General features: G+C 41.3%; 1 protein-coding gene across 1 annotated transcript in view; it reads left to right on the top strand.

Moving 5' to 3' along the window:
* Nucleotides 1–24,395, top strand: part of DENND1A (DENN/MADD domain containing 1A) — a 497,552-nt gene that overhangs the window by 222,473 nt on the left and 250,684 nt on the right. Inside the window, exon 7 of the mRNA XM_011931409.1 lies at nucleotides 5,713–5,823. Within this exon, the coding sequence (XP_011786799.1) occupies nucleotides 5,713–5,823 (111 nt within the window). The remainder of the gene's footprint in view (nucleotides 1–5,712; nucleotides 5,824–24,395) is intronic.

Below are 24,395 nucleotides of genomic sequence, written 5' to 3' on the forward strand. Positions count from 1 at the left end.
GATTGCTTATGTGAATTTCTGGGATTCTTTCTTAGGCAGATTGTTTTAGATTCCAAATTTACAATTCCCTTTAAAGAATCCCTCCCAACTAAGGTTACTTAAATTCTTAAAAAAAAAAATCAGTTGAGGGTTTTAAAAATTTATATTATGGTAAAATATAATTTGAACAGGAGTTATTTCAGTAAACAAGACCCACTGACAAAACTAAGCCTTTTGCCTTGGAAGCTGCCTTCAGACACAAGACAGTAGGTCTTTATCTTGTGTACCATGTATGAAGTGGAAAGTCACAAAGACTAATAAAATGACAGACAGTGGGGCGGACTAGCATCTGTTTCGAAGGCTCCAAGGAGTACCCAGCTTAGAGTCAGTTCTTTGGTTTGAGGATTATCTCATTTCCCTAAGGTATTGAACCTAAGACGCTTTCTCTCTAAGCCCCACTATATCCCCTCCCATCCCCACCCCACTCCAACTCACCCCATCGCCACCACCCCCACCTGCTTCGTAACCTCAGGCATGGATCACAGTGAGCCTCAAGTCTCCAGCCACCTGGATTGGTACAGGAGCCAGCAGGGACAGCTAGAAGGGAGCAGCCATTATGAGGCTTCTCCTGGGAGGATGGGGGTTTTGCCAGGTGCCATTCCCTTTCTCTTTGTCTGGATTTAGAGCCACGGGGGTTTGCACTGGACCTGACACTTACCAATGTTTCTTTGCAGAGATGAGAAGTGGGAGCCAAGAATCTAAGGAGCTGTGTGTTGCAGGCTTCTTCTGAAGTGCACCTTGCAGGCTGCTCTGTCCAGAGACCTTCCCCAGATTTGAGCCCTTTCCAGCCTGGGTGGTGGATAGCTTTGTAGCTGTGCTACCCAGCCCTAGAGAGTGTGGCCAGAAGAGATGCTAGGTAGAGAGGCACATGCTCATGGGGACATAAATGTATGTGTAGCTGAAAGAATGTTAAACTCCATGAGTAGGAAAGGAATATCCTCAAGCCTAAAAACTTACTGGCACTAAGAAAACCAAGACCTTTTGAGCACAGAAACTGGGAACTAGTCCTCAAAGCAAGGTTTTCCTTTCCAAGTAGGTGAGTCACACAGAAGTAATTGGCAGAGAAGAAGAAAGTGGTTACTTAGGCTCAGCCATGGGGGCATTACACCCGGGACGCTAGGCCTAGGACAAGGTGGCCAGGGATACCATGTTTGACAGGAATTATGGTACTTTAGAAGGAGTATTTATCCTTTATTAAAAGAATGGACTTTTCCTTTAAAAACCTATTTGGGCAAGTGGACAAGTATGGTGCATAGTAATCTGGAAGCCCAGGAGTCATTTGAGATTTTTTTGTCCTTCCCTCCACAAGCCTAATTCATCACCAAGTCCTGTAATTCCACTTTGTAGATTATCTGTGACATCCACACCCAAAGCTTTGATCTGAATTGATATTTTAATGTATATTTTAATCATTTCTTTCCCAGAATATGGCAGCAGCCTGTTAGTTGACTGTTCTGTCTCCTGTTTGCCCTCTTATCTGTCTCCCACAGAGCCTCTAGGAAGATTTTTCTGAAACACAAATAGGATCATGTCAGGGTCCTTCAGCACTGCCCTGTCCCTAGCTCTCCTGCCCCCTGCTCTCCCGCCCCGCCTGCCCCTCACTCTCCTCCCTGCCTGTAGCTCCTCTCCCCACCCTGTCTTTGCCGCTGCCTGGAATATGCTTCTTCCCCTGTCCACTGAGTAAACTCCTGTTAGGAGGCCCAGACCAAATGTCTTCTCTGTCACACCTTCTCCAGCCTTCTCCTGCATATCCATCAAGGGGGTGAGGCTTCTCAGCCATGCCTGGAGTGTAGTCTCAACCATGGTACATTGCATACTGGATTTCTGAGTCTAATGTCCCTCTCACCCCAGAGTAAGCAGGAAAATGGAGATCACAGTTAGTTTATCTCTACAGGACTAGCTCCCAGGAGGGTGCTAGGCACATAGGAGTTAAATAAGTGTGTGTTGATTGCCTGATTATAGGAGATAGAAATGAGAGGATGGGGACTTAGTCCACGGAAGAAGCAAAGGGCTGGGAGAGTGGTTTGTCTCGTATCTTTTATCAGCAGAAGCTCGTAATGTGTTCTGGCTGTAGTCTTGACTGAGGACAGCCTGCTGGCGGAAGCTCTCCCTTCTCCTATCCTCCAATCTTATCCATTGGAGAAATATGGTTGGCCTGGCTGTGAAATGAACACCTGCTTCTCTGTATAGCCCTCACCCCAGTTACCTGATAAACCACTAATTTATTTACATTTTTAATAAATGTAGCCACAGATACCATGAAAAGTCACCCCTCCCTCCTTCTACCATCCCCAGCTACTTACCAGCCTTTGTGCAGCTTCCAGTGGCAGTTCTTTTTCTACAGGTTCTTCACCATTACTGAGTAATCAATTGCTTCATCCGACTCAGAGCCAGGTTTTCCAGAGTCACATGCTACATTCTTCCTAATGTCCCACATGGTCCATCTTCTTCGCTGGTGCGTTCCTCGCTGCACTGCTCTCACCCGAGTGAGTGACCAGCGCCCTCAGCCATTGCTTCCTCCCTGCACCGAGCTTGCTCTCATCAAACTGCTGGATGATGGGAGAAGCACCTTCACCCAACAGGACCTCAGTCTCGTGGCAAAAACATACTTAAAAAAAAACTGAGTTACTGGAAGATGGGGACAATGGAAGCATACAGGGGAGCTTGATAAATGAGTTGAGGAAGTCTCCTAGGGGGAGGTGACATTGGAGCTGGGCCTTGAAAAGTAAGCAGGTGTCCTCAAGGAAGAGCAGGGCATTTGAGGCAGAGGACATGGCAGAAGTAAAGGCCTGTGGGTATGAAAAGGCATGGCAGGCCTGAGAGAGTAAGGATTGGTGTGGCTGGGAGAGGGAGATTCCTGACTCTATGGGGCCTGCTTCTGAACTGAGGCTTGGTGGGAGCTGCGAGTGCTCCCTGCAGCTGCTCCTGGGGCCCTGCTCTGCCCCACAGGTGCTCCGACGGCTGAGCGAGGTTCCCAGGGCTGTTGGCACTCCCACCCACTCCCACCCGCTCAGGCGGGTGGCATCCCAGAAGGAAAGAGGCAGGGGAGGAAGCAGATAAGAAAGACAGCTTCTGTTTAGACACAAATATCTTGGTAATCAGCACAGATGGGATGAGAAATACCAAAAAAAGTACATGACAGTTTAGAGAGAATTTGGCTAAATGTTACATATTTTTAACATACCTGTGTAGAGTTTTTGGAACAAGCACCTGAGTCGCTCAGAATCTGATTGGAGATGGGGAACATGCCTCAATCAAATGGTGTTTTTATTTCAGAAATGTTCCCTTCTCCATCCACAAAAGTATCCTTGTGATTTTTTTTTTCTCCCACCAAAATAAGGCGCAGGATTTGTCTCTGACGCTGTGTCTCCCTATTTGGACGGCAAGCTGTGTAACATATTTCTCCCCAGCGTGAAGCTTCTTGGCAGACTCTTGAGGCCACGTTTTGGTGGCTTCAGAGTTATCTTTGGATCTGTCAAAAGTGCTAATGGGCTTTCTGGCCTTCTTTAAGCTCCTCATTTCTATTTTCTTTTTACTTCCATCCTCTCCTAAAAGAAAAATTCATGTAATTCATCAGCAGTTAAGCTTTTTACCGAAATGCTCAGTGAAGGGCCTCGTATTTTTGTTTGTGAGGAGAGCTGTGCCAAACCCCACCCTTACATCATTAGCTCTGCATTCCTCCGTCCAGTGGAGGAACCAAGATACACTGGTTGACTCCTTCTGACTGCCTTTGGTGTTTGCTGTTTCGTTTTTCACCGAGTTTGTTAAGAGGCAAGTTGGTGTGATGGTTAGGGTATGAGTTTCGGATTGAGGAGATGTAGTTTTGAAACATGGCTCTGCCCTTTCTAGCTGGGTGACCTTTAGACATCTACTGAGACTTCCTGAGGCTCAGGTTTTTTTTTTTTCCTCATCTATAAAATGGAGATGATAATACCTGTCTCAGGCTTGTTGGGAAGATTGGAAAGAACACCTGTTGCCTACCACATACAGATCACTCCGTGAATGGGGTAACAGTAACTTTTAACAGAAGCATTTCCCTTTCTTTAGGCATACTTGATCTTGTTTTGTTTCTTTTTCCAAATATGAGTTTTACCTACAATTTTGTGTGGAATAAAAAGAGCCTGGGTTTAGAGACAGACCCACTCAGGACTGAATCATGTCACATCCACTTACCGCATGACCTTTGTCAAATTATACAACTTCTCTGTGCCACTGTTTTCTCATCTTTATAGAGGGATAATAATACTTAGTTCAAGGAGCAGTTTGAAGATTAAATGAAATGTTTAATAATAGATGTGAACCTTTCCCATGGTGGATGTGTGTAAGAGGGACAATGTGGTATAAGGGAAAGCGTATAGGCCGTGGAGTCAGATCTGACTTTGCCAGTTACTGACCTCTCCCAGACTTCTTTATATTGGAAAGAATAACGCCTCACTGGATTTTTGTGAAGATTGCACAATTACACATCCACAGTGTCTGGTACAGTGGCTGGCACTTGAGAGGTAGTTAGTATATAGAGCTATTAATTCAGTTGCTCTGTATTTATAAAGGTTGATGGTTAACCTGGTACTTCAGTCAAACAATAATAAATTATAAGATAAGTGCCCAGTTTTACTCCCAGCCCATAATGTTGTTGAAAAGCACTTTATGCTATTTTGCATGTAAAATCCACCTGGTTTACTTCAATTTATGGGTTATAGATCTTTAATCATTATAAACTGCAACCCCTGGCAGTGGCATTCCTTCCCTCCCCAACCCCTTTCATTTTCAGAGGATTATATTGTGTGGCATTGAAAACCTGTAACATTGAAGAAATTAGCATATTCATGTGTATTGTTAAAGTCAGGTGGGTATAGAATGCGTTGTGTAAATGAAACACATTCCATTTTTTTCTGAAACCTGAAGAGTACCAATCTATAGTACTAATTAAAAGAATGAAGCCCAGGCTACAGGGGGGAAGAAAAGCTAGTTAAAACACTGCTTTGTCACAACTTGCTGCTGTTTGTCTTCAGTTTTTTTTCCCCCTTTTGAGTGAAATACCTGGAAATTGTAAATGTTCAAAATTGCCTTAATTCCAGCTGAGCCGTTTTAGCGAATGTAAACTGTGAAGGAGGGGATACCAGCAGTGATGGCAGGAGAGGAGCTCGCCTGGCCTTCGTGGGTGGCATCTCCTGGACAGAAACGGGCTCAGTGCCAGAAGCATTTTGGTCCCTGGGTACTTTCTTTTGCTTAGGCGTATGGCACAGCACATCGGGAAGGTTCTAGGATCTGGGGCCCAAAGATTTGAGCAGCAGTCCTGTCTTCATTGCTTATTAGACTGTTCCATCTTGGAGAATCTCTCTGAGTCTTGGTTTCCTCATTTGTAAGATACATGTAGAATTCCTGTTCTGCTCACCTTTAGGAACTGACCTAAGTGCTGTCTGCAACCTCATGTTGTAATCACTACACAAAGATGTAATTGCTCAGGCTCCTTCCTCTCTAAGGTGTCTTCCAACTTTATGGTTCATGATTTTACACATGAGGGGGATTTGGCCTCCGGGGTAGAAAGAAAAGGACAGGGAAAGAAGAGAGTATACTTTCTGATTATTTTCTGTTTCTTAGGCTCTTATTAGATACTGTTATAAGAAGAAGAAACAAAATCAGCCACAAACCGTGCCTTCTTCTTTCTCCTAGAGAAATCTGACAGAATATTTTGTGGCTGTGGATGTCAACAACATGTTACATCTGTACGCCAGTATGCTGTACGAACGCCGGATACTCATCATTTGCAGCAAACTCAGCACTGTGAGTAGACAGTCATAAGACTGGCTTTTTAATGATCTAATTTTAATTGAAAGATACATCGGCAAGGTGAAAGAAGATTTTAGGAAAAGGAGTCAGCTACAGTCCCCTTATATGGCAGCATGTCATTTTCATTAATTGTTCATGTTTTTTTTTACAGTGCCAATGCACATTTCATTTATTCCTGTAGTCTCACAGTCAATTATAAATAGCTTTCCATTTGATTGAGTGTTATGAACATGTTGCAGATTTCTACATGAGCTTCGATTATTATCATTTTTTAATGTCTACACCATATTTCATGATACAGATGTGTCATTATTTACTATATCCTTCTTCTCTTGATGGCCATTTAGGTTGTTCATTATGATTTAATCCTTTTAGTAGATAATACTGCAATGAACATCTTTTGGCTTCTTTTGACTGTTCCAGTTATATTCTAAGGAGAGGGACACCAGGTCACAGGACTTGATAAGCACTATGATTTGGGGACTGCCAAATTGCTTCCCAAACGGGCAGTGCTTGTTTACAGTGAAGGCTGCCAGCTGTAGATGAGTGCACCATTTTCACGGCAGCTTTGCCAGGCAAGAGAGAGAGAGTGTACGTGCGTGCACGTGTGTGCGCTCAGGTGTTTTAATTCTGCTAAGAAAGTAGATGTGTTATGGTATTTCAGGCTTGCTTTAATTTTAAAATTACATCTTTGGTTAGAGGTAACTGAATATTTTCCATGGGTTTATTTTTTTATTTGTATTTTGTTAATATCCTTTCACATTTATTTTATAGGTGCCTTGATGTTTTTTTACAAATTATAATGAACTTTCTATATAACTTTTGCTGTGTGTATAATATAAGTATTTTTATATTCCTTTTATTTTAGTTTTTCACTTGCTAAGTATGAGAGTTCACATTTTCCCCAATAGTTTTTATGAAAATTCTTAAGCTATTATAGAAAGTTGAAATAATTTTACAGTGAATGCTGATATACTTCCATCTAAATTCTACTAGTGACATTGTGCCAGTTGCTTTATCATGTATTTATTCAACTATTCATCATCCATAGCATCCATTAGTCCATCTTTTTTTTTCTTTTTTTGAGATAGAGTCTCACTCTATCACCCAGCCTGGAGTTCAGTGGCGCTATCTCTGCTCACTGCAACCTCCACCTCCCATGTTCAAGTAATTCTGTTGCCTCAGTCACCCAAGTAGTTGGGATCACAGGCACGCACCACCACACCCAGGTAATGTTTGTGTTTTTAGTAGAGATGGGGTTTTGCTGTGTTGACCAGGCTGGTCTTGAACTCTTGACTTCAAGTGGTCCACCCACCTCAGCCTCCCAAAGTGCTGGTATTGCAGGTGATCCATCTTATTTTTTATGCATTTCAAAGTAAATCACAGGCGTCACTTTACTTTCCCCTAAATAATTCAATATCTGTTTGCTGGGTTTATTGTGGTTTTTGTTTGTAGACAAAACTTATATACAGAAATTGACTGGGGGTAGAATGCCTAATAGGCATCCCTCTGTAAGAGAGAGTAGAAAAATATTTTCATAAGCGGAGAGTTCCCTAATGAAGGGCCTGTGGATAAAGTCAGTTATGTGTTTACCTATGAATAAAAGGCACCTAATAATGAAAATTCTCTGAGACTACTAGAGTTTTCCTTATGGCTTTTATTATACCTTCATTATTTTATTATTTCTTTGGTTATTGATTACTCATCCAGAACTCAGTTTTTTGTTTTTTGTTTTTTTTGGTTTTTTTTTATTGCCTACTATGTGTTAAGAATAGCCTGTAGTCGACCTCTTGCTTTGTTTTACATTTTATTTTACACCATACGTGCAGTTCATAATTTCAGGGCACAAACACCCAGACTGTTTCAGAATGAGAATATTGTCAACCACATCAATCATCACCTCTTTAAAAGAGTCTAGTCCATAACCAGTTACTGTTTCTTTAAATTGTTAAATTTCAGTCAACAAAAACGTGACATCATCTCAGTGAAACTGAATTCCCTATCATTTAATCATGATGTTTTTGATTCCTTATTGTGTGCCATGCACTGTTCTAAACACTTTTCATGTATTAACTCATTTAATCCTTAATACAACAGCCTTAGTGGGTTCTGTAATTAATTCCATCTTACAGATAAGGAAGAATGAACCTTCTGTGTGATTTTGCTCTCATCAATGTAGTGGATTAAACACACAAAGTTATTTCTGCTTCCCCAAAACTAAAATGAAATAAAGGAATAAATCTACAAACACAAAGAACAGATGCAGCAGAAAATTTTAAATAATAAGAAAATACTGTTAGCAACTTTATGCCAGCATTTGAAAACTAAGGCAAAATAGAAAAAAATAATTTAGCAAAGTTGACTCCAGAAGAAATAGAAAAATTAAATAGGTTATTTAACTTACAGAAATTGGATCAATATCTTTACATATTTTTCCAGATAAAACACTTATCCCAGGTAGTTTTACAAGTGTGTTTTATCAAACATCTCAAGGAAAAGATTATTTCAATCTTAGACAAACTCCTTAAGAGTCTAGAACAAGAGGGAATGAAACCCAGCTTTTTCTGCGACACTTGCCTTGACATTCAACACAGAGACAGCACAAGAAAGAAAAATCAGCGGCCAATGTCACTGAGTAATGTAGGGGTAAAAATCCTTAAATAGGAAGCAAATGATTGATGATACTAGAAAATCTATTAATATAACTTACATATTAACATATTAAATGAGAAAACTTTTATGGTCCTCAACAGCGGGACAGAAAGCACTACCATGTTCATGAACAAGAAGACTTAATATCTTGAAGATTTTGTTTCATTTCAAAGTGATGTATAGATTGTATACAATTTTATTCAAAACCCCCATAGGGTTTTACATAGTGCCTGACAAGCTAATTCTAAAATTAATACGGAAAAGCCAGAGAAAGAGCTACAACCTATTTGACAAAAAAGAATGGGTTGTGGAAGCTTGCTTTACCGGATATCAAAACTTTCTATAAAGTTGTAGTAATTACGATGCTAGTACTGGGATGAGGATACACATATGGGCTGATGGAACAGAATCGAGAGCCCAAAAACAGATCACATGTATATGGGCTCTTTATATCATAAAAGGTGGCATTGCAGAATCTCTGGGGAATCAATGGACTTTTCAATAATTGGCTGTCCACATGGGAAAAAAAAGGAAGACAGTTTCTATTGTACACACACAAAAATAAATTCCAAATGGATCAATAACTTAAATGTGAAAGGCAAAATTTAAAAACATTTAGAAGACAAAATAGAATACTCCTTGATGGTCGTTGGAGTAGAGAAGGGCTTATTTAAAGATGGTCCAAAATATACATTGTATAAAATAAAATATTAAAATTGTGAACTTTTATTCATTAAAAGATACTTTTCTGTGAAAATGACTGAAAAGTCACAAGCTGAGATTTGCCGTATAGAAAAACTGACAGAAAATTAGTATAGGAAATAAATACAGAACTATGACAATTAAAAAAGACAAACCTGTCAATGGAAAAATTGGCAAAAGGCATGAATTAGCATTTCACAGAAGAAATACAAATGACCAACATCTATATGGAAAGATAGTCAATCACATTAGTAATCATCAAAAAGCACATTAAAACTACAGTGATTATGGCTGGGCACAGTGACTTACACCTGTAATCCCAACATTTTGGGAGGCCAAGGTGGGAGGATTGCTTAAGGCCAGGAGTTCAAGACCAGCCTGGGCAACATAGTGAGAGCCCTGTCTCTACAAAGAAAATTAAAAATCAGCATGGTAGAATGCGCCTGTACTCAGGCGGGAAGATCAGTTGAGCCCAGGATCATGGCTTTGCGGTAAGCTATGATCATACCACTTCACTCCAGCCTGGACAACAGAGCGAGACCTTGTCTCTAAAAAAAACAAACAAAACCAACAGTGAAACCCTAGGTTTGCAAAAGATTTGGTGGCTGACAAAGCCGGGTGTTATATTGGAAATGTATTAGAGAATATCGTTTACTACTGTTTGAAGGGTATGTGCTACAAAACTATTTACGTATGCCTATCACTCAGCAATTCTACTCCTAGGTGGAATTTTATGTGTATACACACACCCCTTGGTCATATATGGTGGGATACATGTACAAAAATGTTCACAGGGGCTTTTTTTGGGTTTTATTTAAATCCTGGAAATAGTTCTCATGACTACCAACAGAACTGATAGACTGTGGTGTCGTCACACAGTGGAATATCGATCGGATCAATGAAAATGAACTGTACTGTCAATATGATTATGTCTCTAATGTAGAAGCTGAGTGAGGAACTGGGTTGCACAAGGATATACTGTACAGTATGATTTCATTAATATAAAGTTCAAGCTAGAAAAACTAAATGGTATCTTGTAACACAAAATTTAGGTAATGGTTTCCTCACAGGAAGAGAAAAGACTGGTTTGGGAAGGGTCGTGCAACGGACATCAAAAGTTTTGCTTTCTGTCTTAAGCCAGGTGAGGAACCAACACATTTTGCTATAAAGGGCCAAATAATAAATATGCCTTTGCAGGTCATATGGTCTTTGTTGCCACTGCTGGGCTCCGACCTTGTAGTTGACCAGAGTTAAACTAATGTGTGTGATTGTGTGCCAACAAAGCTTTATTGCCAAAAACAGGCAGCAGGCCAGGCTTAGCCTTTTCGCTGTAGTTTGCTGACCCCTGAGCCAGGTGATAGGTTTGGGGTTCTTACATTTTTTTTTCTTTAAAAGTTGTTTATATGACATACATACTTAATATATTTCACAAATTTTTAGAGGCCTAAAAAGAAGGTACAAAGCTCCTTTTTCATGAAATTTTAGAATAGAGACAAAGCAGTTCTTGTACAAAGATTAAGAATCAACATTGCCTGAGAACTGGTGGCAGTTCTGGAAACCAGAAGACAGTGAAGCAGTGTCTTGACCTTCTAAGGGAAAATGATTTCTAACCTAGAATTCTATACCCATCTAATGGAAGCCCTCAGGAGAGAGTGCCAGGAGCCCACACCACATTGCTCAGCCTCCTGGGGCCTATACTCCTGGACTCTGCCTTCCCTTTGCAGATGAACCGTCTGTCCTCTCTGAGGCCAGTCACTCTGCTTGTCCAGCTTGCTTCATGCTGCAAATATTTATCGTGAGGTTGCCATAGGCACTGGGGATACGGCAGTGAACAAAACAGGCAACAATCCCTGTCCTCATGAAGCTTGCATTCTAGTATCATAGGTCCTCGATAAGCCAGAGGAGTTAAATATCTCATACAGTAGGAAATGGTTAAGTACTAAGGAGTAAAATAAAGCCGAAGAGAGAGGATGGGGAGTGGAGAGTGGCAAGGATTGCAGTTTTAGATGATGGCCTCGGAATGCCAACAGGAAAGGCGACACTGTGGTTTCCTTCAAGGAAATTGCTCCAGCAGTAAGCAAGCTCTCCTCTCCTGCATCCATTATTTTCTCTTCTCTCCTAGCACATTCTTATGAGCATGCCAACGTGCTGTGGAAGCTCCCAGACTTCAAAACAAAACCTTCTTGACCCATATCCCCTTTATCCCATTTCTAGTCTGCCTTTCAGAACAGAATTCCTCAAGAGAGTTGCCTATTTACTAATTCCTCTTGTCTCATTCTCTCCTCAGTCTTTCATTAGGATTCAGTCCCCACCTGTCCACTAAAACAGGTGGACTTGTTTTAGTGTCTTTTTCCAGTCACCAGTGACCTCCTCTGAAGTAAAATGAAAATGAGTTACTACTTGCATAGCTCTCAGAATAGAGCCTGGTATGTAGCCTGTGCAGGCATTTAGAATAAATTAATATATTCTATAATGGGAAATAAAATTTTAATGTCCAGTTTATTAAGGGCCTACCCTACTGGAATGTAAACTTCATGAAGACAGGGATTGTTGCCCATTTCGTTCACTGCTGTGTCCTCAGTGCCTGTGGTAACACCACGATAAATATTTGTGGAATGAAGTCAGTGGGATAAGTGGGGTGACTGGCCTCTGAGAGGATAACAGTTCATTCTCAAAGGGAAGGCAGAGTCCAAGTCTTAATGTTGAAAATGTGAAACCAAGAATTGGTGATTTAGAAATCAGGAGATAAATCCTTTGTTGAGTGTGATTACTTTGAGTGAAGGATGTAAGGAGAATGGTGAAGTGGACTGTTGTTTTTCATGATAAGCCTTGACTACCTTTTGTTTTGTTTTGAAAGCTATGAATATGTATTACTTTGACTTTTAAAAGGCTTTTTTTTTTTTCTTTTTTTTGAGAGAATCTTGCTCTGTCACCCAGGCTGGAGTGCTGTGGCCGGATCTCAGCTCACTGCAAGCTCCGCCTCCCGGGTTTACGCCATTCTCCTGCCTCAGCCTCCCGAATAGCTGGGACTACAGGCGCCGCCACCTTGCCCGGCTAGTTTTTTTGTTTTTGTAGTTTTTAGTAGAGACGGGGTTTCACGGTGTTGGCCAGGATGGTCTCCATCTCCTGACCTCGTGATCCGCCTGTCTCGGCCTCCCAAAGTGCTGGGATTACAGGCTTGAGCCACCGCGCCCGGCCGATTCTTAACTAAGTTGGAAGTTTTACGGATTGCTGGTGGAAGCCTCTCTGGAGGAGGTGGGGTTCTCCTTGTATCTCATGTGCAGTTGGCAGCATCCTGAGCGGTTCTGCGGAGTTTGGGAATGACGTAGCTGAGCAGACTTCTGTTGTATTCACGCCTTTGGGCCTCTTCAAATTCAGAATTTGAAAGTTTTCCAATTGTTGCCTTTTACTTCCTTAAGACTGGCTTTTTATTATCTTTTAGATGGGGGCCGGTGCGGAGGGGGAAATGCAAAGGCCATCTCAGCCTGAGATTTTTTGAGAACCCTCTCTTGACAGATCCTGATGTGGCCTGCAATACTTGACAAACCACATTTTTCTCAATTGTGTTTGATAAGATGGAGGCTTAATGCTCCTGAGAGCCACCAAGCACATGAAAGATAAAAGCACTCGAGTGCTGTCTTCTATAAAAATGACTGTGTCAATAGAGACAAACCTAACAATATTTAGTTCAGAGGCAGGTAATATGCATTTCAGGGTTTCTCGGTCAATAACACTGTGATATTCTGTATAAGAAAAATGTAAGTTTTTGTTCTCTTTGCTCAGTTAATGTATATTGATTGTTTTCCTTTATAAATGATAAATAGGGAAGGCTTAACTAAATCTTGTTCTCTAATGTAAATACTTCAGTGTGATTCCCTCTAGCACAAAGGCCTCATTTTTCTTCCATATTTTCATATCTGAGATTAATTCATACTGCTTTTTGGAACTCTATGGAGAGCAAGTAGGTCAAAGATCTTAATAGAGATAATACAATACAATTCCATCAGCATTCCTAGAAGATAGATATTATGCCCATTTTACAGAACAGCCAGTCCATTTGGAAAGGTGGGAATAACTTGCCCAAGGTCATGTCCTAGTCAATAGGAGAGATGGCCATGAATATAGGTCATTATGATGCAGTGTCAGGGGAAGAAGGCTTTGGCTTCTGGAAAGGGAGAAACATCCAGGGATTACACGCAAACTAATCTTAGCCCCTTTGAAGTGCATGCCTAGGAACCAGGTTATGTCTGTTGGATGCCATTACTTATACCATTTTCCAGTCCCTTATGTGGGAACTGTCACAAGAGCCAGAGGCATGTTGTTAGGAATAGCCACCCCACTAAAGGAATTTGAAAATTCTTGTAAAGAGCCAAAAAGATACCCTGAGCCATATCTGGTGGATAAGGTAACTAGTGGAGCTGTTTGCTATTGGTTTGGGTGAAAAATAAGACCTGATTGTATAGTACTTAGAGTTTTGCTTTTTTGTTTGTTTCTTGTAGCTTCTAAAGCTCCAAGACCACCAAAGAGCATTCACAGAATAAATGCGTAAGAATATCCTTAAGTAGATTCATACTCAGTACTTTATATGGGAGCCCTCCAGTTCTCCCCGCCCCTTTTAAAGTCCTTTTAAGTTAACCTTTTGAGCTGCCCCCTTCCTGTGTGCCAGGCACTATGCTAATCGTGAATGTGATCATTTTTTTCATTCATTCCTGCAGCAACCCTAGGAGCTTGTGGGATTTCTTCTCCCTTTGCAGATGGGAATGTTAGCACCCCCAAAAGTTGATGTGCCTTGTCTAAGATGGACAGCAAAGATGGAATGAAAACCAGGCCAGCGTCCTTGCCACTTCATACTACCTTCTTGTGACACTTGTACTCAGAGAAATATTCTTAGCATGACCCTGTTGGCCATGGATCTAAAATAATATAAAGAACCTCTGCCTGATTGTCACTTTTGAACGCACACCTAAGCTTTTCACTTCAGATTCGGCAAGCCCTGTCTGTATGCCTGACACTACTCTAGGCACCAGGAAACAGGAGGCAGATCTGTGAATTCCCATGGACACACCCAGTCTGTTAGCCAAAGCTCCATTTCCTTAAACACTTCAGATTCCATTCACTCTGCCCATGCCTTCTTAAACTTGGCTGTCTCCTAGCAGCTCCTGCACCCTTCTACTACCATGAGCATGGCTTTGGTGGAGCCCTGGGGCGTATCTTCTCTAACTCACTGTGGTTTCAGCGTTCATATACTGCAGCTATGTATCTTTGTCCGATACAATAAAGAATAAAGAACCTTCCAGGGTTCATATGTTGCAGTTCCTTCCAGCAGTGTATCTTGGTCCTAATCGCCCCCTTTATAATTTAGGGATACTGAAAGAGATTTGGACAACTAAGAATATCCAGTTAAATAATGACAAAGGCATATTTACTTTCCTGAGAAACATCTGTTTGTTTTATCCAGTGGATGCTTTTCAGAAGGAAATATTGTATAGTGGCAAGACCACGACCTAATTAGCCTCCACACCCGTAACCAAAAACCATTATTACTTTTCTGATGGTACCTCATTTAGGGAAGAAAAAAAATAAACTGGCACCCTCTCCCTGTCAGTTTCTTCCTAATTGTGTCAACAAAAATTAGTCCCCGGGCATGTGGGAGCTGGGCAGGACCGGGTACCCTGTGGCCTGAGGAGTGGTGGGTGAAACTTCCATCTCCCCACTAGCACACAGTCTGGCCCTTAGGAGATGTACATGGAGACTTTTCCAGCCTTGCCCCAGTCCTGTCCCACCACTCCCACTGACAGCATCCATTGTCTGACTGAGTACCATCTGGTCTTGAGCCCTAAGAAAGGGCCAGTTTGTGGACTGGGCAGCTTTTCATATTTGGCTTCATTTTTGCAACTTTCCTGATGAATGCCACCTTGTCATGTCGATGCCAGCCTGTGTGATGAGCTGGGCACCTGAATGATGCGTGCAAAACTTTCCTAGCTCTTCTGGACTAGAAAACACTAATCCTGTTTGCTTATCTGCCGCCCTTGAAGCAGAGATGAGAGTGGCAGTTGAAGGAGGTTTGAAATCCTGGAGCAGAGCCAAGGCCTCTTTGCCTGCACACTCCACTCTGCATGTTCCAGCCGTAGGAACAAACTGCATTATTTTGTTTCAAACTGTGCTTGAGGGAAGCCAAGACCTTGTAACTGGAAACTTACCAAACAGAGAATTCTAAGACTAAATTTAGTGTTCTATTTAAAAAATAAAATAAATTGAACATTTTGTTTATATTCTATATGTTAAAAAAGAGAGAGAGTAACCTGGTTCACACTAACCACCTGAGAAGAGTATTCAAAGAAGAGAGAAGAAAACTAATCCTTTTGGTGAAGAGGGAAATCCTTAAGAAATTGTAATGAAGTGGCATGGAAAAGAGGCTTTGCAGCCAAACTTCCAAGTAACACAGCCTCTCTAATCTCCGTTATATACAATTTTTTTTGTGGTCCAGAGAATATTAAAAACTTAAAGGAACTTCCATGGACAGAAAATAGGAGAGATTGGTGGGTTTTACTTATGCGGGCATTCTCTGACTTTAAAATGTATAGATAATTAATTGCTTATTGAACTGTATTCTTCATTTAATTATGTGTGAATTGGTTTTCTCTTATTCATGTTAAACTCTAATTGGAATGAAGAACCTTGAGGTACCATAGAGACTCTGTAATATAATATAGAATTTCAACAGGTTAATTTGTGACACTTTGATATGACTTCAACCAGCCATGGTCTGTCTGCTAGCTCCTACCTTCCTCTCTTGCCTCTTCTCCCATTGCTTCAACAAACATCAAGCACCTGCTTTGGATGAGGCACAGGATTCAGATTGTCAGTGATTCCCCAGTTCTGATCCACGGATTAGCATTATGTTAGAACCACCCAGAAAACTTGTTAAAATGCAGGTTCTTGGGCACCATCTCTAGACGTTCTGGTTCACAAAGTCTAGTATGGAACCATGGAATGTGTATTTTTTAAGGTTCCCTGGATGATTGATACACAGCCTGATTTGGAACCAGTGAATAGACAGTTCTGTAAGACAAAAACAATATTTATTCTTTGGTGGCTGTTATTTTGCATCGTTAGACTCATTTTCATGTTGACACGACATAATGGAGACTGATCAAGTTCATTTAAAAGATGTTTATGCATACCGACTGGCACTTAAAAAGCTCTTTGTTTCCATATTGTCTTTGGGAGAGCTTTGATTGGGGCCTTGGCTAGTCTAGAAAAGGGCCATAGCTAAGTATAATCTGTTCAGGCTCTCAGTAATTTTACGGAATACCAATGCAGTCCACCAGTGTAATTTGGGGTGCATGTGTGTAAACAGGTGATGTTTCTTTTTCTTTTCTTTTTTTTTTTGCCATTTCGTTAAATTCATCCCATTTCTGCCATGGCAGAAAATTTTATTGTTTTGGTAATGCGATCAAGTCGTGAAATAAATTTTTCTTAGATTGTAGGACTGATAGCTTCTTGTGTGACTCTTATGAATCAAAATTTTAATGGATAATATTTAAGTCATTGGCATCATAATCTACTTAAAAAGTCCTAAATGGCACCCACTTTGGCAGACATGACAGTCATAAAAGAAATTTGAGCACCTACTGGGTGCTTATGATACTGGGAGCAAGGACTCATAATTTCCCGTGTTGTTTCTGCAGACTGAAAGTGTGGTCACTTTGGTGAACCAAGGTAGTATGTTATGAGGTTAGACCATGCCATCATGGGTCAGTGCAGACACGGAGCACGTTCACATTTGTTCTTTTCTGCTATCTTGGTAGCTTCAGAGTCTACCAGCTAGATGTGTCAGACAGCCCTGCTGGAGGTATCTTTTCCCAAGAAAAAAGACAGCAGGAGTGGAGGAGAGAGTATCAGACTGCAAGTCAGGATGGCTTTGTTCCACTTCTGCCTCTGCCTTGTACTTAATCCTCCCTGTGCCACTTTCTAGCCATATGGCCTTGGGCAAGTTACTTGACCTCTCTGAGTCCCTCTGTCTTCTTTTGTGAAAATGGAGATAGTATTCACACCTACCTCAAGGTGGTTAAAAATATCCAGTGACCATCCAGACATGAAAGCACAGAGCCCAGCACTGGGTGCACTGTTCACTCTGTAAATGTTACTTGAGGCTGAATCTCATCCTTGCAGGCCATAAACCCCGATTTGACTTTCAGAAACAAGGAGAGCGATAAAGATCCTGGGAGAGTTCTGAATATTAGGATCACCCTGATAGCGGATAGGGAGTGAATCCAAGCAAAACAGAATAGTCACAGCCAACTCCCATGAAGTTTTGCATCTGGACCACTTCTCACTAGTTATTTAGTCGTTGAATAAATTGTCATTTCTCATTCAAGTCCTCACAGAGCTTGAGTGGCCTGAGAAGCTGCTGTGTTCGCTTGACCCACCCTTTCCCCCTGACTGGCCTCTAGCAGGAAAGAGGACTAGCAGCTTCTCTGTCTTCAGCCTTCAGGGCTCTGATGTCTCTGTCTCTGTGAAGCAGGCCTGATTCTTGCCCCAGGCAGAATTAATGATTCTTTCTTTATATGCTAACACACTTGAACCTCTATTATAGCACCTCTTTCATAATGCTTTTGTGTGGAAGTTGATTGTTTGCATTTTGATCTTTCTCTCTCTATTTTAAATTGCTTGAGGGCATGGCATGTGCACATAGTGGATACTCAGTAATTGTCGGATTAATGTAGATCAGAACACAGAAGCAGTTTCATGGGAGCTAAGAGCACAGAATCCAGAGCTCAACTTCCCTAGGTTCATATCCTAGTTCTGCCGATAGCTGTGACCTTACACAAGTTCCTCAACACCCAGGAGCCTTAGTTTCTTCATCTATAAAATGGGGACAATAATGCTACTTACCTTATAGGGCTGTTGTGAAAATTAAATGAGTTAGATATATGTGAAGCACTGTTCTCAGTGATTGGCAGATAGTAATGTGAATTCAGTGGTCATGATGGTGGCCTGGTTTTTGTTGTTGTTGTTTTGTTTATTTGAGATGGAGTTTCATTCTTGTCACCCAGGCTGGAGTGCAGTGGCGCGATCTTGGCTCACCGCAACCTCTACCTCCCGGGTTCAAGTGATTCTCCTGCCTCAGCCTCCTGAGTAGCTGGGATTACAGGCATGTGCCACCACGCCCAGCTAATTTTGTATTTTTAGTAGAGACAGGGTATCTCCATGTTGGTCAGGCTGGTCTCAAACTCCCCACCTCAGGTGATCTGCCCACTTCAGCCTTCCAAAGTGCTGGGGACTACAGGCGTGAGCCACCACGCCCAGCTGATGGTGGCTGTTTTATGGCTTGAATCTTTCTTCTGAGTTTTTTTTTTTTTCCTTTGGGACAGAGTCTCACTCTGTTGCCCAGGCGTGATCTCCACTGACTGTAACATCCATCTCTCGGGTTCAAGTGATACTCATGCCTCAGCCTCCCAAGTAGCTGGGACTACAGGTGCGCATCACCACACCCAGCTAATTTTTGTATTTTTTGGTAGAGAAAAGTGTCACTCTGTTGGCCAGGCTGGTCTCAAACTCCTGACCTCAAGTGATCCACCTGCCTTGACCTCCCAAAGTGCTAGGATTACAGGTGTGAGCTACCACCTGCAGCCTACAGTCACTTTCTAAGGTTAGATTTGCCAAAGAAAACAACAGGGAACAGTCCCTTTTCTTTTTCTTTTTCTTTTTTTACTACTTATGCAAATTTAGTAACTCACCACCTGAAGGTTCCTTAGTTTCTTTATGTGTGGATACCTGACAGATAGGTACTCACGATTCCATGTTCAGTTATGCTTTCTTTTTAAAAGTATGATTCCTTATTAAAGCAATAGTATAGATCCATTAGCTAAACATAAATTATGATTTATATTGTCAAAGAAATAGAAATATCCACTTATACTAGATTTGAGGTGTCAAATCAATTTCTTCTTGAGTGCCCACTTTGATCCATTGATCAAAGGTGCATGTGAGGCTGGGCATGGTAGCTCACACCTATAATCTCAGCACTGTGGGAGGCCAAGGTGGACAGATCACTTGAGGTCAGGAGATCGAGACCAGCTTGGCCAACATGGTGAATCTCCATTTCTACTAAAAATACAAAAACTAGCTGGGTGTGGTGGCATTGCGCCCAGCTACTCAGGAGGCTGAGGCAGGAGAATCACTTGAGCCCAGGAGACAGAGGTTGCAGTGAGCCGTGATTGCACCACTGCAACACCAGCCTGGGTGGCAGAACGAGATTCTGTATAACAAAAAAACAAAAAAAGTGCATATGAGGAAGGATTCTGGGCCACACCCCGACTCTGTGATCGGTTAGTAATGTCTGTCACAGATATGGCACGGAGGAGTGGCGGCACATTGACTGTCCCTGTATTGAATAAATTGTTATCAGTCCCTCATGTAACCTTGCCTTTTTCTTTTTCATCTTAAAGATGAAAAGAAAGCTCTTTCCTCACTCACGGTGCTGTGGGCTTATTTACAATGTAGTTTACCACACCATAGTTTTCTGCCTCTGCTTTGGTAGCTAAAGCTTTTCTCTGGCAGTTTTAGTTGCTTTGATGTTGTAAAGTGTCAAATCTTGGCACGAAAGCTTGTTGCCCCGGTTAATAACTTACTCTAATTACTCTAGTAGATAGCTTTTAAAAAAAAATGGAGAGAAGTGATTAAGCAGGCGGTTGATTGCCTGTGTAAGCTTTCTCCTGACTAGGTGATATTGCTGTTGGGGGAAGATGCTTTCCTTCACTCCTTGTTGGGTGTTTTTTTTGTTGTTTGTGTGTGTGTGTGTGTTTTTATTCCTTCCCTTTCCCAAAAAATAATGGAGAAGGAAAAAGTAAGATGAGTTCCACCAAATTGAAAATGAAACTACTGGAAGAACGATTGTTCCCATTACCCCCTAAAAAGAAGCCCTGCGTTTCAGCTGCTAAGAAAAGCGAGACACTGTTTGCTCTTTCCTTCTACTCACATGTCCGGCATCTGTCTAGACTAGCTGAAGGTTCTTTGATTCTGAGATGTTCTAAGTTGCCTTTCTGCTAGAGTATCTTTGATAGTTTCTTGAAAGCCTATTCCTCCCCCACTAAATACAGTAACTACAATTTGAACATAGCTGAACCCTTTATAATTAAAGGTTTTTCTCATACCCATGGAAGGGTTGAAATAGGTTAACTTCACAGAGTCCCTGCAGATTTTGCTTAAAACGTTTTGATGATTTTAGAGAGGATTTGTCATTTGAGAATAAATCATAATCAAAACAAACAAAAACCACAACAGTGTTTGAATCATGACACCAAGATACATACGAAGATGGTTTATAATTAAATAAAAGAATCAAGTTCTCAAACTGAGAAAGGGAACAACTTCCCAAGACACACAGCATTTTTTACAACTGCTCTAAGTAAGATGATCCATGGTCAAAATGAACAAACTTAAGAATGAACTCCCTTTAAAGTCAGTAATCTGGTATCCTTTCTATATTTATCATTTTATTCATTTCTCTTTGTTTAGGTTCAGAGGGGAACTCCAAATGCCTCTAACCCTGTGAAGCAGGTGTTGGTTTGATTATTTAACCTTTTGAATTCTAGGATGGAAAGAATGACTGTGACCATCTGATTATCTTCCTCTGCCAGCTTTTAGAGCTTGGAATCTTAATACTTTTTCAAAAATGTACAGCCTCTAGTTGTGATCTATTAGGCAATTGCAATTTGTTAAATGTCTATAATCCCAGCACTTTGGGAGGCGGGCGGATCACATTAGGTCAGGAGTTCGAGACCAGCCTGACATGGAGAAACCCTGTCTCTACCTGTAATCCCAGCTACTCGGGAGGCTGAGGCAGGAGAATCGCTTGAAACTGGGAGGCAGAGGTTGTGGTGAGCTGAGATTATACCATAGCACTCCAGCCTGGGCAACAAGAGTGAAACTCTGTCTTAAAAAAAAAAAAAAGCTGTCTGGTAATCTTGCCTATTCTTCCTCGTGGTATGAATCTGGAGGCATTCTCCATTCCCCCAAACATTTACTCAGCACCAACTCTGTGTCGAGCATAGTAAGAGGTAAGAAGAGGAATATTTGGCAGACCAAGGAGGGCGGATCACCTGAGGTCAGGAGTTCGAGATCAGCCTGACCAATTTGGCGAAACTCCGTCTCTGCTAAAAACACAAATGTTAATTGGGTGTGGTAGTGGGTGCCTGTAATCTCAGCTACTCAGGAGGCTGAGGCAGGAGAATCGCTGGAACCTGGGAGGCGGATGTTGCAGTGAGCCGAGGTTGCACCACTGCATTCCAGTCTGGGTGACAGAGCAAGACTCCATCTCACAAAAAGGAAAAAAAAAAAAAAGATGGAGTCCGACGTGTTCTTCATCCTTGACGAGCTCAAATCCATAGCCCTTGTGTTCCTGGTCACCTGAGGTCATCTACCTCTGAGTTATTCAGAGTATCAGGGGCCAAGTAAGGAAGAGGGCTGTGCCCTGGTCCGGTGATGGAGATGGGGTGACTGAAAGGTAGTGGTTCCTACATAGCTCATGAATTCGAGCTGGGCCCTGGAGCTGCAGAGATGAGAAAGCAAGACCAGCTTAAAGACAGACCCTGACTTGCTTTGGCTTAGTGCAGCTGAAGAAGGTAAACTGGGGCAGAGAAGGAGACTTCTTCACATCAAAGGATAGCAATTCCTCTAGAATTGTGAGTTGTCAAAGCTGGAAAGGAACACAGAAATCTTGTAGCCTAGTCTCTTGTTTTGCATACAGGACAAATTGAGACCTAGGAAAGGAAGTGGCTTGCCCAGGTCAAAAAGTTAGAAGAAGATTCCAAACAAGTATGTGAAAGGGAACATGACAAAAAGCAAGACTTTCCAACACTTTCAAGCCAGCCTGTCAGATATATGTACTCAAAATGGAATGTAAACCTTTCTCTTTGAGTAATAATAATTACTTCATTGTCTAGAATTTCCTGTGGATTAAAGACACTACAACACCTTAGTTAAATGTAACTCATCCCCACGAAATGATCGGATCTGTGTTTGTTTTAAAAATGATTATTTTCTGTCATTGGTATTTTGTCCCAGACATTTGGACATCTAGCAGCAAGGCAAATACATATCTGTGTCATTTAACAATGTCAACAGGGACAATACCTCATCTATTTCAGAGTCCTTCGCACCGTGGATGGTACAGGGTATGCACGCGAATACTTTTTGAGTTTATTATGCATTGTGGAAACACAGTGGCCGTTATATTCTGACAGACCTGGATGTGAGTCCCAGTTCTGTCACTTACTGTTGATGTGGCCTTGGGGAAGTTATTTCACCTCTGAAACTGTTTCCTTATCTGTGAAATGTGGTGATGAGTGTATATGTGTATCAACACACACACACACACACACACACACACACACACACACTTTCCTTTAAAACAATACTTTGCAAGGGTCTAAACCCCAACCTGGTACCTACACATATTGTGGTTTTGTCTTTTGAGGGGGCATTCTTATTTTTATTTCATGTTAAGTTGCAGAGCTGCTATTAGGATTCTGCAGAGGCATTGGAATCTAAGACTGTGACAATCTGGGCTTTATCTCTGAGAAATGACTGAAAAAAAAAAAGGTGTCCTTGTGATTTGCCCAACTCCGTCATTGATCATTCTCCATTCGTGTCCTACCCTCACTGCCTTCTCCTCATCTCGCTTTGCCTCAAAGAAAACTAACAGAGCCATATAGAAAGCTCTGAGATATAAATGACCTTGTGCATCTTTAATTGAGGACAGAATTTGCTGAAGTGCATCCCAAAATCCACCAGTGGTTTACTTTACAGTCTGTGTCCTGGCTAGACTGGCTGTTGGCTGTATAATTTGTCTAGTTTTGTCTGGAGTCTTAGACTATTCAGCTGCTTCAGGGCAAAATCTTTTGGGGTGTCATTAAATGAGATTGATAATTGGCTTCTGATGAATATTCATTGTGACCAATGACTTTGGGCAAATTTTACACATACTATCTTTCCATTCTCCCACTGAGTGAGATTTTGATAGAATCATTTTCTTCAACTTGCACTTCAATTATATATTCACAATACCCCTTTGTTGACTACACTCCAAATTACATACTTTCATTACTTTTAAAGTTTGTATTCTGTAAGGAATGAACATAGGCCTTTAGGACTTTTATTTTTAGAAACAGGGTTTAGAATTATTTTAAAAATAAGCGGCAAGCGATACTTTACAGAACAGAGTGCATTATTTCTGATTGAGTATAGATATATAGTAAGACTTTTCTTGTAATCAACTGACTGTCCTTAAGTAATGATGCATATAGTTTATGTCATTTAGTATTTTGGAAAAGAGCCATATAATTCCCTGTTTCGTTTGTTCCTTAATCAAATGAGTAATGTATTTTACCCCAATTGCAGAGATTTGGCCCTTAGAAAACCCACTAATGAAATGATCAAACACCTTAAAAGTTTGATTTTTTTTTTTTTTTTTTTTTAAGAAGGATAAGTAATTTTAAAATCTTGGCATTGAGGTTGGTAGGTTTGCTTTTGAGGTTAAAAAGACATGAAAAGAACATTATCTGAAGATGAGATCTCTGCTACTTTATCGGTTGAAATAGGCTTTTGACCCAAACCAGTTTAACCTAAAAAGAGTCACATAATCAAGTTCTGGCTTAACCAGGTTCATTCTATTAAATGACTTTTTCAAAGAGAATCACAAATTAATTCATATGATGATGTTACCTTCATTTGTATGGGACCTTATAGATTTTGAAGTGCTTTTATTTATTTATTTATATGTTGTGGAATTAGAAAGTAGGCACATGATTGAATGGGCGAATGGATGAATGAATGACTTGGTTTTCCAAAAGTGCCATGCTTGTGTTTCTAAGCTTGCTGTTTTTGTTTTAGACATTTTTTTCTGTCTTTCTTTTTTGGGGGACAGAGTCTCACTCTGTTGCCCAGGCTGGAGTGTAGTGATGCGATCTCAACTCACTGGCAACCTCCACCTCCTGGGTTCAAGCAGTTTTCCTGCCTCAGCCTCCCGAGTAGCTGGGACTATAGGCATGTGCCACCATGCCTGGCTCTTTTTCTGTATTTTTAGTAGAGACGGGGTTTTGCCATGTTGACCAGGCTGGTCTTGAACTCCTGGCCTCAAGTGATCCGGCCACGTCAGCCTCCCAAAGAGCTGGCATCACAGGTGTGAGCCACCACGCCCAGCCTGT

This window comes from Colobus angolensis, unplaced genomic scaffold (assembly GCF_000951035.1).
Source record: "Colobus angolensis palliatus isolate OR3802 unplaced genomic scaffold, Cang.pa_1.0 Scaffold9, whole genome shotgun sequence".
Taxonomy (NCBI): Eukaryota; Metazoa; Chordata; class Mammalia; order Primates; family Cercopithecidae; genus Colobus; species Colobus angolensis.